This window comes from Notechis scutatus, chromosome 4 (assembly GCF_049901735.1).
Source record: "Notechis scutatus isolate UNSWTSFEM ecotype Mainland chromosome 4, rNotScu1.2, whole genome shotgun sequence".
In the NCBI taxonomy this organism is placed as follows: domain Eukaryota; kingdom Metazoa; phylum Chordata; class Lepidosauria; order Squamata; family Elapidae; genus Notechis; species Notechis scutatus.
In genome coordinates, this window is record NC_142012.1 from 85,790,461 (window position 1) to 85,803,362 (window position 12,902).

Here is a 12,902-nt window from a genome sequence, read left to right on the forward strand (position 1 = left end):
TGAGGAGCATCTGGGCCTATAGTGTTGGAGTGGAACAGAGTAATCTAGATATATCTCAGATACCACCTTTTCTTCAGTACAGTACAAAGTTATGATGGCACTGAAAAAACTGGATTAACAACTTTAATTACTTCCCCACGGTCATACGATGAAAATTTGTGTGCTTGGTGACTGTCCCTCATTTATGACTGTTGCATAGTCATATTATGTTTTCCTATTCTGCACAAACTATCTCTGCTTCAATTCCATCCAACCACCTATCTCCCCTCCAAATGAAGGCAGCAAAAGTCCACATTTTGGACAGAGAGGAACATAGGTTTGAATTGTTGATTGGCAATCTTCCTGAGCATTTCAGATATTCCTGCAATATACAGAATGACAATGTTGCTACATTTGTTGTTCTCTTCTTTGTCTGAGGTAGAGAAGATCATGCTGGATCTTTTTTTTTTAATTTGATGAAGGCCAAGTTAGGATAATCACAAGTTCTGAGGGATTCCTTGGCATGTTTTAGTTTTTTTTTTCTTTTTCCTTTTTATTGGTAGGCAAACTTTCAGCCCAGTGGTGTAGGGTTTTGATCTCTCCCATCTTATGCTCAATCAACGCAACATATATGTACACTTTAAACCCAAGAATACACTTAAGGCAGAAGCTTGTCCACCCCAAGGATAAAACACCCAGATACATACTGAGAATGTGGTACATGCAATACAGTGCAGTGAGACATGGGCAAATTTGTACAGTGGTGAAACAAAACAATCAATTCATAAATGCATGGCACAATATAGGAGATCAAACCCATCTGGACAAAATTCAATGGTCCATCTGCATTTGAAAACAAAGGTCACATTTTTGAAGATAGCAAAGTCCATGTTTTGGATAAAGAAGACCACTGGTTTGAAAGATGGGTAAAAGAATCCACCTATGTTAGAACCTAACACCCTCAACAAAGGAGGAGGAATAAGACACCACCTATCTCCATTGTGTAATGCAGCCCTTTTAGCAATTCCAAGAAGATTCCACAATTAAATAAAAATAAGCAAAAAACAAGTGTTCAAATCTTACTGCTATTTAAATGAATGACAATATATACTCATTAAAGCCATTCAACACACTTCAGAAACTATGCAACATGAACACAACATTTCTTCCAAACTGCCTATGTGTGCATATGGGCATGAATTAGTCATTTTGACCTGCTAAGTGAAGATGTGGCTGCTTTAATACTTTAAGGATGAGTGCTTCCAATTCATTTTTATAGTAAGTCTCCACCAGATCTGATTTACAGAAGAATAGTTCCTCTAGTTCCTCTAATAAAAGTACCGTATTTGCCGGCGTATAAGACGACCCGGCGTATAAGACGACCCCCCACCACCACCGGAAACGCCCTCCAGAAATCCCCGGGGCTGCAGCGGCAGGGCAGAGTGCCAGGGGCCGTGGGAAGAACAGGAAGGCTGCAGCCTCGGGCGGAGCGAGGCGAGCGGGATGAAGCGGAAGCGACGCAGGGGATCCAGGAAGCCAGAGGCGCCTTCGCTGCGTCCAACAAGCATCCGAAAGCCGGCAGTGGATATACCGGCGTATAAGACGACCCCCCCACTTGGAGGCATGTTTTTTGGGGCAAAAAAGTCATCTTATACGCCGGCAAATACGGTATTTCAGGGATCAGTAAAAAGCATTTCTTTGATTCCCAGTTCACACATACTATGAATTGGCTTCCAGATTAAGGGAGAGCTTGCTAGAGTTAAGAATTCTTCTGTAATTTATGAATTTGCTATATAAATTCTGAGTGATACATAAACTAAAAAAACAATCCAGTAACTCTCTATATTGAGTTTTACCAACATAAAGAAACAAAGCGAAAACCCTTGTGATCTTACCTGATCCAGGAATAATTTGAGTTGGCATTAAATGTTTATGATCATGAGGTTGTCCTTTCACACATTTCATCCATGCATATAGTTCTTTATCTGTGAAATTTTTAAAAGAAATATCCTGAAGTAAATAAAATGTGCTTAGAAAAGCGGAATCAAACAAGGAATTCTGAAATGTTTAAAGATATCTTAGCCCTTTACAAAAGTGCACTGACCTCTTGTACTCCTCCTTTCCTTAGCTTTATAGCAATCTAGACAGACCACAAATCCACATTTTTGGCAGACCCAGTGGATATTAAACAGGGTGGCCTCACAGGCATCACACATTTCACGAACTCCTCTGACTGTTCTCTTCCAAGCAATTTTGGCTGAAATATAGAGAAAACACCATACCAAGTACTGAAATTTCAAGACAAACAACTGTAAACTAAAACAAGAAATAAAAATGCAGCCAAGAAAACCAATCATTATTTCCTTTTAAGCAATTTTTAAGAAGTCTCTGGTAAATGTAATCTATTTTTGAATTGTCATAGCATATAATTGTTATCTAAGACATTCTTATTTGAAACTACAACATTGCTATGTACCAAAGATTATTTCTAGACTTTACAATATATTTTTTTCAAAACAAAATGAAAATTTACAAAAACAAAGTAAAGTATTATTTAAAAAATGAGGAAGTAGACCCTGTTAGGAGAAATTGTGGGCTTTTGGTCATTCAGTTTCACAAAATATAAAGCTGTCTTTATTTTAGGGGAAATCATCTTTTTCACCCATGTAAACTCAGTAGGTGGGGCAGATCAGTTCACACAAAGGATTTTCTATATATTTTATGGTAATTGCTATCATAATTATTCTGAAAAAAATATAACTATTTTCTTGCAAAACAGGCGTTAATCAAAAGGTGAATATTTAAATGAAGACTTTGGCTCACCTATATGCCAAAAAAAAATAAGGAAGGTATTAAAATGTTTTATGCATATTTTATTACATTCTTGACTACCATGTCACTTTTTATTTTAAAAATTTAAGATTATTGTACCAAACACAGGATTGCTGCAGTATTGCCCTTCCTGTAATGTCAGGTAATATTGATTTTGTCTTCTTGCTCTAGGTTTTTAGACTTCTATGACTTAATTATGACTGAAATGATGCATATAATTTAAGAGAGCCATGGTGGTGCAGTGTAGAATGCAGTGTTGCGGGTGAATTATGCTGACTGCCAGAAGTTTGATTCCTACCAGCTCAAGGTTGACTCAGCCTTCCATCCTTCCGAGGTTGGTAAAATGAGGATCCAGATTGTTGTGGGCAATATGCTGACTTTGTAAACCACTTAAGAGAGGGCTGTAAAGCCCTGTGAAGTGGTATATATAATAGTATATATATACTATATAATAGTACTACTGCTATTTCTATAAACCAAACTTTTTTTAAAATGCACCCATCCCTCCATCTACTCATCCATTATATTTGCGAGTATTCCAATGTACTTTGTTTGTAATTCAATTCCCTTCAGATATATGCTTAAGAGGAAAACTCAACTGTCCATACGAGATTTTTGCAACAATTAGGAGGAAGAGAGAACTGTTCTATCAGTGTGATACATCTCCACAAATTCATTACATAATATTGATAATATTTTTTAAAAGACCAATAAAACTTTTAAATATGAAAATATGGATTAAATTGCACAAACATGTATTTCAATATTTGACTCAGTATTTACTTACATTTACACATTGCACTCACCAGTACAGTAAATATTTCTGCGGAAGACATAAAATCTGGGATAGATGAAACCAAGCATATTAAGATATGAAAAGTGCTATCCCTTTGCATAATAAAAACTGAATAACCTTACCATCCTTTTTGACCCAGGACATAGCTGTTTTCTCAGATGTTACTAACTGACAAAATTTGTCACCTATATGTTCTAAGATATATTTGCAAGTTTCTAAGTCCATTTCATCATCTTCATAACTTTCATGTGTCCATAAATTCATAGCTTCATCATCATACTGATCAGGAGAAGAAAAGCCATCAATCCGAACCACTCCATTTTTGCTAAAGGAAAGCCTAAGAAACAAAATAAAGTTATTCAGAAGCCAGCAAAACAACAAACACTTTAATTTTATTAAGATACTAGATAAACTGTGATATCAGAAGTATTTGCTTACAAGATTTCTCAATGCTTTCAACAATGGCAGAGCTTTAAATTCAGGGAGATATTCAGAAATGGATCTGTCTTGAAATTTTAACTACATAGCGTAGTCAAACATCAGGGGTTGTCCAAGTTGATCAGAAGAAATGCTTTATGGTGTTTTCTATTATGTCATAAAATGTTTTATAATTTTTATGTCATAAAATGTTTCATAAAATTTGCCTAGTTTAAATTTGATGGGAGTCATAGGTCCCAGATTTTGGACACATTCTGCAAGCTAGCCAATTTGAGGTATATCTTGGTTCAAAAATGGTTGTCCCAATGATGCACCATTAAGGTTATGGGAATGAGAGTTTTAGTAGTATATAAATGAGTGTCAGTTATAATCATCCAATATTCTATGTAACACAAAATACAATATACAAATATGATATTGTATTACTTGCTTTATTAAAACAAATAAAGGATTTGCTAATAGAAACTTAAGAGGAAGAAGTTTGAATAATCTGCAAATTTTCAGCATTTAAATTTAACAACTTAATTCTTAAAAAGTTGAAAGAAATTATCGAAAAGCTTGGCTTTCAATATTTTTTTCTATATTAGTATGAAATAATTTTCCAAACCCTTGGGATACAAACTGTCATTTGCTTTATGTCCTATTACAAATAACGGCAACTATTCCAAAGACAGGTTACAGAAACTGTTGTTAGCTTAAAGAAGGCTAAGCAGTCTTCCAATACTTGAGGACTGTCATAGGGAACAGGATTTAGTCTCCAAGGATAAGAAAGAACCAGGGGAAGTTTTAGAGCTAGAAGTTTTAGAGGTTCAAATTCAAGATGAGGAATTTCCTAACCATGAGAACTATTAAAGTTTTAACATGAAAGCAATATTTTCAAACCTAAAAAAAAGCTGTCCTACAAATTAGTTCAAAAGTTAATATCCTGTTCAATATCCTGCTTCTTCCTTTTTCTCCCTCCATTTTTTTGGGGAGGGGCTGGTACCTTGTCTTTTAAAATATGAGCAAGGAGAGTCATGCTTATATAATATAATTTCAGCTGAAGAACAGGATAGCAATGATTAAACAAGCAACAATCCAAAAAAAGGACAATTCTTAATTTTAAACAGCTTTTTAGATTGTGAATATTCTTGTAAGGATATACAGATGAGATGTAGCTCCTAGGAAAACGTGGACATTCTGAAATACAACTTACCGGCGAAAGTAATAGAATCTACAGAATACTGGTGAATGAGCTGATTCTTCACTTTTCTTGCTTCTGATCAGTCTACATTCTCTGCATTTTTGCAAATTGGGTCCTATTTCATAGCAAGAATCATCTTGCAAAAAAGATTCTCCAGTTTGTTTCAGCTTCTTTACTTTACGCCAGTCCTTTAATACTGAACGAGGTATGCCAGCTGCAGGAAAAAGTATTTTTTAAGTTACTGTGATCAGTACACAAGCAGATCATAAACGGTAAGTAAACCTGATTCCATCAAACTTAACTTAGGAAAACAATTTTTAGTTAATTTTCTATTTTTGTTGATTTGCTCCATAATTTATGGAACAATTAAAAATTATTCAGCTCATTATGTTAAATATAAAAGCTAAATAATTTCAAATATATATTTCCCATAATTCCGTCTGTATCGCATGCAGCAAAAAGTTACAGGTAGTCCTTGGGCTATGACCATTCATTCAGTGACTTTTCAAAGTTACGACAGCGTTGACTGAGGGGGATTAAGATGGGTGCTTGTAGTTATGGCTGCCATGATTACGATTTCCAATGTTTCTTTCTGGCTTACCACAAGCAAAGGCAATGGGAAAGCCTGCAGGAAGCCAGAAGCCGCGATCAGATGAGATCTTCATGTAACAATGGCAACTGGGACTGCTGGAATTGCTGTTTCTAAATTATGCAATTATGGGATGCCATACAGACAGTTCTCAATTGAGCTCAAAGTTTATGTTGCTAAGTGAAAAATTTGTTAAATACTGTAGGTCTTGCCTCATTTTATGACCTTTCTTGCTACAGTTGCTAAGTGAATCATTGCCGTTCTTAGATTAGTAACATGTTTGTTAAGTGAATCTGGTTTTCCATTGACTTTGCTTGTCAGAAGGTTGCAAAAGGGGATCATATGACCCCAGAAACTGCAAGTCATAAATGTGAATCAGTTATCAAGCATCAGAGTATAAATCACGTGACCATGGGGATCCTTCAATGGCCATAAGTGTGAAAAATGATCATAAATCACTTTTTTCAATGCTGTTGTAACTTCGAAGAGTCACTAAATGAACTGTTATTAAGTGGAGGACTGCCTATACTAGAAAACTATGTATAAGTTCTTGGTCCTTATTGCTTTTGTAACCCAAGGATTATCTATACATGAAAGAATAATTCTCAAAAATAAATCTCATATACAAAAAATAAAGGGAAGGAAAGAAAAAGAAAAACCATGATTTTGTTTAGTTTGCCTCAAGATAATATGCCTTGCACATACATATTTTCTCTTTAAAAACATCACCCAAAAGCTTATGTCTAATTATTCTTGGAAATATTTTACAGCCAAATACAACCCTGTAACCATTTATATTTTCAAGGATTTAACTGACCCTACTACCGACGTAAGTAGTGTGAATATTATTTAAAACACATTTCAAAAATTTAAGTCCAGTTAATGCAGCAATGTTTGTTTTTCTCTCTATGCAATCATCCTCTGGCACACCTATATTTGCATTTTGTCTGAATAATTCGTGATTGCATTATTATATAGTGATGTCTCTGTGTTGGTATCATATTATTTTCTTGTTACAGAATTTGGGGTGTGTTTGTTTGAAAGGATGGAAGAGATAGCCCCGCACCCTTTTCCCAACTTATACGCAAATAGGTACTTACTGTTATTGTTGCCACTCTGTAACTTCAATTTGTTTTTTTCTTTGGCAGCCCTGCTGAGAAGCCCATTGGGTTTTACATCTTCCTCCAGGTCTCCTTTTTTCTTTTGCAAATCATTCTGTTTTTTTTTGTATGTGGGTTTCGGCTGCCGTTTTGTCCTCTGCTCTGACTTGCTCTCACTCTCATCAGAATCTCCACTTTCAGAGCCAGATTCATACATTCTTTTTGTTTTTCTCCTTGCATATTTCTCTTCTTTCACAAGCTTTTCCCCTGCCAATTTATTGTTTACATTGTTTTGCAAATCATTTGATGTAGAAGCAATTAAGTTAACTGTACATGGTTTAATCATTTCTGATACACAGTTTTCTGAACTCTCTTTTTTATTAGTGATTTTGTCTTCTTCTGAATGCCTTGTGAGCCAAGCTTTTTTTAATTTTGTGTGATAGTTTGCTTGACTCGTCTGGGAAATTTGCCCACCACTCAGAATATTTCCTTTGTTGATTGTACTTGAGTTGACAGCACTATCCACAGAAAGAGAGGCTGGATATATTAGATTTTTCACAGTATGAGATTCAGTATCGTTGGTACTATTAATTTTAAACTGAGCTGCAGCCAATGCTGCCTTGTGTTTTTTCAAGTGAACGAAGTCTGATGGGCCAGAGAATCCAGTGCTCACCTGAAGGCTACTTTCTGTTTTGCTGCAAGCCACTGTAACAGGAGCTGTTGAGCTGACACTACATTCCTCTATTTGTGCCACCTCCTTATTTATGGGCCTAGAGGCAGTACTGTCTACTGACGTACAGGGTAACCCTGCTTTTGGCAAACAATCTGTCACTTGTGGACTGTCTGGACCTGGTACATCAGAAGTAGTCACAGATGTTATGACATCCGTTATGGTACTGCATAACACAGTTGTGGTTTGTATGACTGTACTGGGAACACTGCCCTGGGAAGCAGCTGGAAAATTCTTTTCATAGCCGGCATGAATCACATCTGAATTCATTTTTGACACAACTGTTCTCCCACTCTCTTTGGCTTCCACTGATTTAAGGCAAACTGTTTGATTTATTCCTTTTAATCTTTCAGGAACTTGCACTTGGGGAGCTGACTGCACAACTGATACTGTATCATACTTTGAACGTGAAGGTGGGCGTACAATGACAGAAGCTGTGGCAGAAGATGATTTCCCGTGAGTTCTTTCCATGTGCCATTCTATTTTTTCATTATTTGGACAAATATTATTTTTCCATTTAGCTGAAAGTTTCTGATCCGTGACACTTTTATAACTATTTTGTGTTTCCTTTGGCTCAGGTACTAAAGTTGGTGGCTTCTGTAATTCATGGACTTTGTTACCTGTATTAACTGGCTGCACTGGAGTTAAGGTTGGAGGAGAAAGACTACTGTAACTCCCTTCTTTTCTCTCCAAGATGGGATGGACAGGCGGGTGAAACACAGGTGCTCTGTGTAAAGCAGGCATTGTTCGGAGTGAACCAGAGGATGCAATTGTCAACTGAGTAGGGCTTCCGCTGTTATTTCTAAAAGAATTTACTGAATGGGATGTCATTTGCTGTGAAAGCTGATCTGTTCCCTTGCCCAGTGAGCTCTCAGTTTCTGGCTGGTGCTTAATTAAAGGCGGAGGTTTTGAAAGGGATGACGTGAAAGAAGTGAGTGACTGAGTAGCAGCAGCTGTTGTTGATGGACAAGTATTCTGTTTATCAGCACATGTGCCTGCAATTTCCTTTGACAAGTACGTTCGTGGAGGTTCATTCACCACACTATTAGACAAGGTGGTGAAGTAATTACTTTGTGGCAAGCTCTGTGGTACTGAATGCTTCATTTTATAGAGTTCTGAATCTTTGTCAGGTTTTCCTCCATGGCTTTTGGGACTAGAGGATGATAAAGGCATTATTCTGGAATAAGACTCCTTTTCATTTTCATGCCCCTTCATTTTAGCTGTAAAAGGGGCAACCTCGATGCTTTCCTGCAGTATTCGTCTGTGTTCTTCTTTATACTTGTTTAGTCTCTCCCCTGTCTCTTGAAATGATTTTTGCAGAGGATCCACAAATTGTCTTTGTAGGTGACCTTCTTTTGTAGCCTGTGATCTGTTCTGTTCTAGATCTGATTTTGCTGAATGTAGAGATTCAAAAATTCCCTTCCTCTCCAATTCACTGTACAGAAATAAATAAATAAATGCACTGCATTATTTTAGTTTCAGATTAACAAACTACAGCAAATAAATTGTTCTTATATAGTACCAATAACTTCCTCATTTATCTCAGATGTTTTATGGGTCAGAGATATGATGCACAAACACAGTTAGTTTTGAAGCAAAACCCAAGACTGTTATTTCTACAGCCTTATTTTTTTTTTCAGAATCACCTCTCATTTTTGGACTAAAAAAACACACGCTTACTCTTTATGCCGATCCACTATGACTTTTGACAAGGGAGGACTAGAGTGGGATGTCAATCTGAGTGGCCGATGTGGCTCTGCACTAGACGGTCTTACAGGAATATGACTCAGCAATCCAAGACCCTCAGATGATGTCACAGGGGTGGGCTGGTGTAACCAAGGACTAGGAGTATTCTGGAAAAACAATCATAGTTATCAGCAGGATTTAATTATTTCTTAGGAAAATTCTAGGATAGTCAAGTGTTCTTGTTTTATAATGGTTGAGTAAAAATATAATTATGATCTAGAATTTCATATTAATAATGCACACACACATACACAGAGAGAGCGATGTATTTAAAATGAAGGGTGACATCTTGAACAGAAAACAAATCATGGTAGAAAAAAGATTATATTTCCTTTAAATTTACTATGTTCCAACACTTACCTACTCTTTTTGAATGCCGTTCCTTCAAATTTTCTTACATAATATAAAGAGAAGTAAAATATAAAGCAGTTTAAGTAGCAACAGAATCTTTAGCTGATGGGGCCAGTCATTTCCTCTCAACCCAATCTACCTCATAGGACAGTGTTATTGTGAAGAAAAATAGGAGGAAGTAGCATCATGAATGTCACTTTGAACTCCCATTCCAAAGACAGGATATGTATTTAATAACAAAATCAAACATGAACGCAAACAGGTATTTCAGAATGAATGGGGATGTAAATGTCTGCAACTCTTTAAATCAAGTGTTCTTTCTTGGGTTGTAGGACAGCTGCAGAAGGCGGCAGCCATACAGTCCTAGGAAAAAGCACGGCTACTTTGAGCAGCTGCGGACATCTTCTACATTCATGACTCTGTGCAGCATGATACAGCTTTTCTGTCTTGAAATCTGAGGGGCAGCACAAACCTAATTTCTTCTTCCTGGTGAAAGACATGCTTCTTATCTATGATATGCTTTCTCAACTGCACTGACGATATTTTTAAGATTGAGAAAGCAGACTGATCCCCAGATTTTGTTAGCTTTAACTGAAACCAATACAAAGAACTTAGCAGGATTTCAGATTCTATGATGGAAGTGTCTATTTGAATATATCTTTAAAGTAGAGAGAAGCTGACAATGGTGATTCAGGAGTCATTTTGGCTAAGGTTAAAATGGTGGTATAGCTGCTTACATCAACCAAAGTAATTTAACATCACAATGTCCTAGGATTGTGCAGAACCTGTCACAGGCCCATTAGTCAACCATTAATTAGCCAACTCTTTTAAAAAGTCTTAGTAGCTACTCTGACAACATCAATGGAATACCCTTTACTACTCAGAGGTACAAAGACACCAATGCCTTTCACCTATATTCTCAGTGAGTTTAGGAAGGGGGCAAAGGGCATGGGAGATAATGCCATAGTCTTAGCACCCTACTTGGTACTTCTATGTTGACAAACAGGCCTACATGGTTTCTGTAGAAACCCTTTTATGTATATTAAAAAAATAATTATGATTATTTTAAAAATGAAATTGTTTAAAGTTAATAACATTGGTAAGTTTTTAAATAGCATGAACATTCTAATTTAATCTTTCTTTCTTTTTTAAAAACAAATTTAAAATCTAATTCAGAAACTACTGTACCTCTTTACATCAACAGCACATCATTCTATTAACATATACAAACAATAAGTTAGTATAATAGATGTAATTGTCTATCTCCATAAATAAAACTTGAACAACAATTTACCAGCTAGATTAAGTTATGCCCACACCCTTCCACTTCAAGAAAGATTGGTAACATAAAACACTATATCCCAGAGACCTATCACCGTATGTTATTTCTCCAATATATTGTTATTTTGGAGATCGGTAAGACTTACTCTTCTCAAAGAAGTCTCGGTATTAACAGTTTCCGAATGGACCCATTTAGACGATGGTATCCCAAGTCCTGTATAAGCGTGTGCTCCATTTGGATACTGCCAAATAATTGGATAAAGTCCTAAATGATTATATGAAGTAGATGGGTGAGTCTGCCCAAGAAGATGCGGCGATTGGTGCTGTAGCAGCTGTTGCTGATGTGCCAATGCTAAATGACTTAAACTGCTTGCATGAGCTGTTTCTAGACGTGGATGGCCTCCCAACAAAGAGGCTGTAGGCACTCCTGGTAAAACTGCAGGAAGCAGATGCTGATGCTGAACAGAATGATGAGATGCACTGCTAAGAGGATGAGTGTTAATAGCAGACAATGGAGTTTGATTTGAGGATTCAGCTAATAAATGGGGAGCACCTGTCAATGCAGAGTGATGAGTGCTTGGATTTAAAGAAGTTCTATGGGAAGCAGAATGAGGTGGGTAATTATGCTGATGTAAATATGGTGTCATATGATTAGTTCCTGTTTCTTGACCAAGAAGAATGGGATCTCTGTAAATTGTGAAATGTTCCTTTTTGTCAATAGTAACAGGGTTTTTAGTAACTTCTAATGAACTAACTCTAGGTGGAATTGGATGGAAGATAGACCTGGGCAAATCAGGCTCTGTTTTAACTGCTGTCTTTGTTACTCCAATAACATGGCTATTAAGGTAATTGACCTTGGATTTCACAGTATCAGGCGACTGGGCAGGCTTATATTTAATTTCTGGTGAGGTGTTTGGCTTGATTTTAGAGTTTTCAAATTGTGGACTAGTTTTTGACTTCATAGCTTCAGAAACTGCAGTTTGTTTACGAACTTTTCCTTCTTCTGCTAGAGATATTACACTTAAAGATGGTGCAGAACCACAGTGAATTTTTTCAGAATTTAAATGTTCATTTGCTAAAACATTTTTCCCAACATTTGATTGCATCAGTTCCATTTTATTGGCATTATTAATCCAGTTCTCAACAGTTTCTGGTTTTTTTACTTCCAGAATGTTGGTATTTGTAAACAGGTGTTTAGAATCACTGCTAGAAGATTGTGTTTCCTGACCAGTTTGTAAACTAAAACTACTTGATAAGTTTTCCTGAGTCTGATTAACTGAACTGGTTTCAGTATTTGTGTCAATATAACTTTTTGGTGTGGGACAATTGGTTACAAACTGTTCATTGGGTAGGCGCTCTCTGGGATGCTTATTTTCTATTCTGCACTCTTGAATGCAGCCATCATTATCACTATGATCATAGATTGTTGGCAGTTCAGCTCGATGGAGTGAAATTTCTTGCAATTCCAAATCAGCTGATTCTGGTCTTTCTATTTGTTGTTTTTTATCTTCATGCCAGGGAGACTGGTTGACTATTAGGATGTTGTCTTCTACTATGTCACTCTGGGATTTTCCTTCTTTCCCATTTATCTTTACAATATTTTTGCTTTTCAATTCAGTATCTGAATTTTGCTCCGAGGAAGAATCTGTCAATCTTTTGTTTGAATTTTCAGAGTCACTACTCTCTGAACTGTCTGATGCATTGTCTGTACGCTGTCTCTTCGTACTCATTTTTTTTTCATCTTCTTCTGATTTTCTTCTTTTAGAAATAAATAGTTTATTTTTACTTTTGGAATTTTCTGCAAAGGAAAAAAAATATCCTTAATATTGTTTGTAGAAGGAAAATTCTTACTATCCTTATAAAATTATTATTATTTA

The 12,902-nt window shown here is 36.3% G+C and overlaps 1 protein-coding gene across 9 annotated transcripts in view; it reads right to left on the reverse strand.

Annotated features, from left to right (window-relative positions):
* The window catches only part of JMJD1C (jumonji domain containing 1C), a 121,114-nt gene that overhangs the window by 18,308 nt on the left and 89,904 nt on the right, over positions 1 to 12,902 (reverse strand). For all 9 annotated transcript variants that reach the window (XR_015749336.1, XM_087964037.1, XM_087964032.1 and 6 more), the window contains 7 exons: positions 11,172 to 12,823; positions 9,328 to 9,500; positions 6,918 to 9,082; positions 5,241 to 5,442; positions 3,730 to 3,944; positions 2,084 to 2,236; positions 1,875 to 1,964 (listed from right to left, as the gene is read on the reverse strand). Coding sequence is in view for 8 of the 9 variants with exons in the window: in XM_087964037.1 (XP_087820163.1) it covers positions 1,875 to 1,964; positions 2,084 to 2,236; positions 3,730 to 3,944; positions 5,241 to 5,442; positions 6,918 to 9,082; positions 9,328 to 9,500; positions 11,172 to 12,823 (4,650 nt within the window). In the remaining variant the exon portion in view is untranslated. The remainder of the gene's footprint in view (positions 1 to 1,874; positions 1,965 to 2,083; positions 2,237 to 3,729; positions 3,945 to 5,240; positions 5,443 to 6,917; positions 9,083 to 9,327; positions 9,501 to 11,171; positions 12,824 to 12,902) is intronic.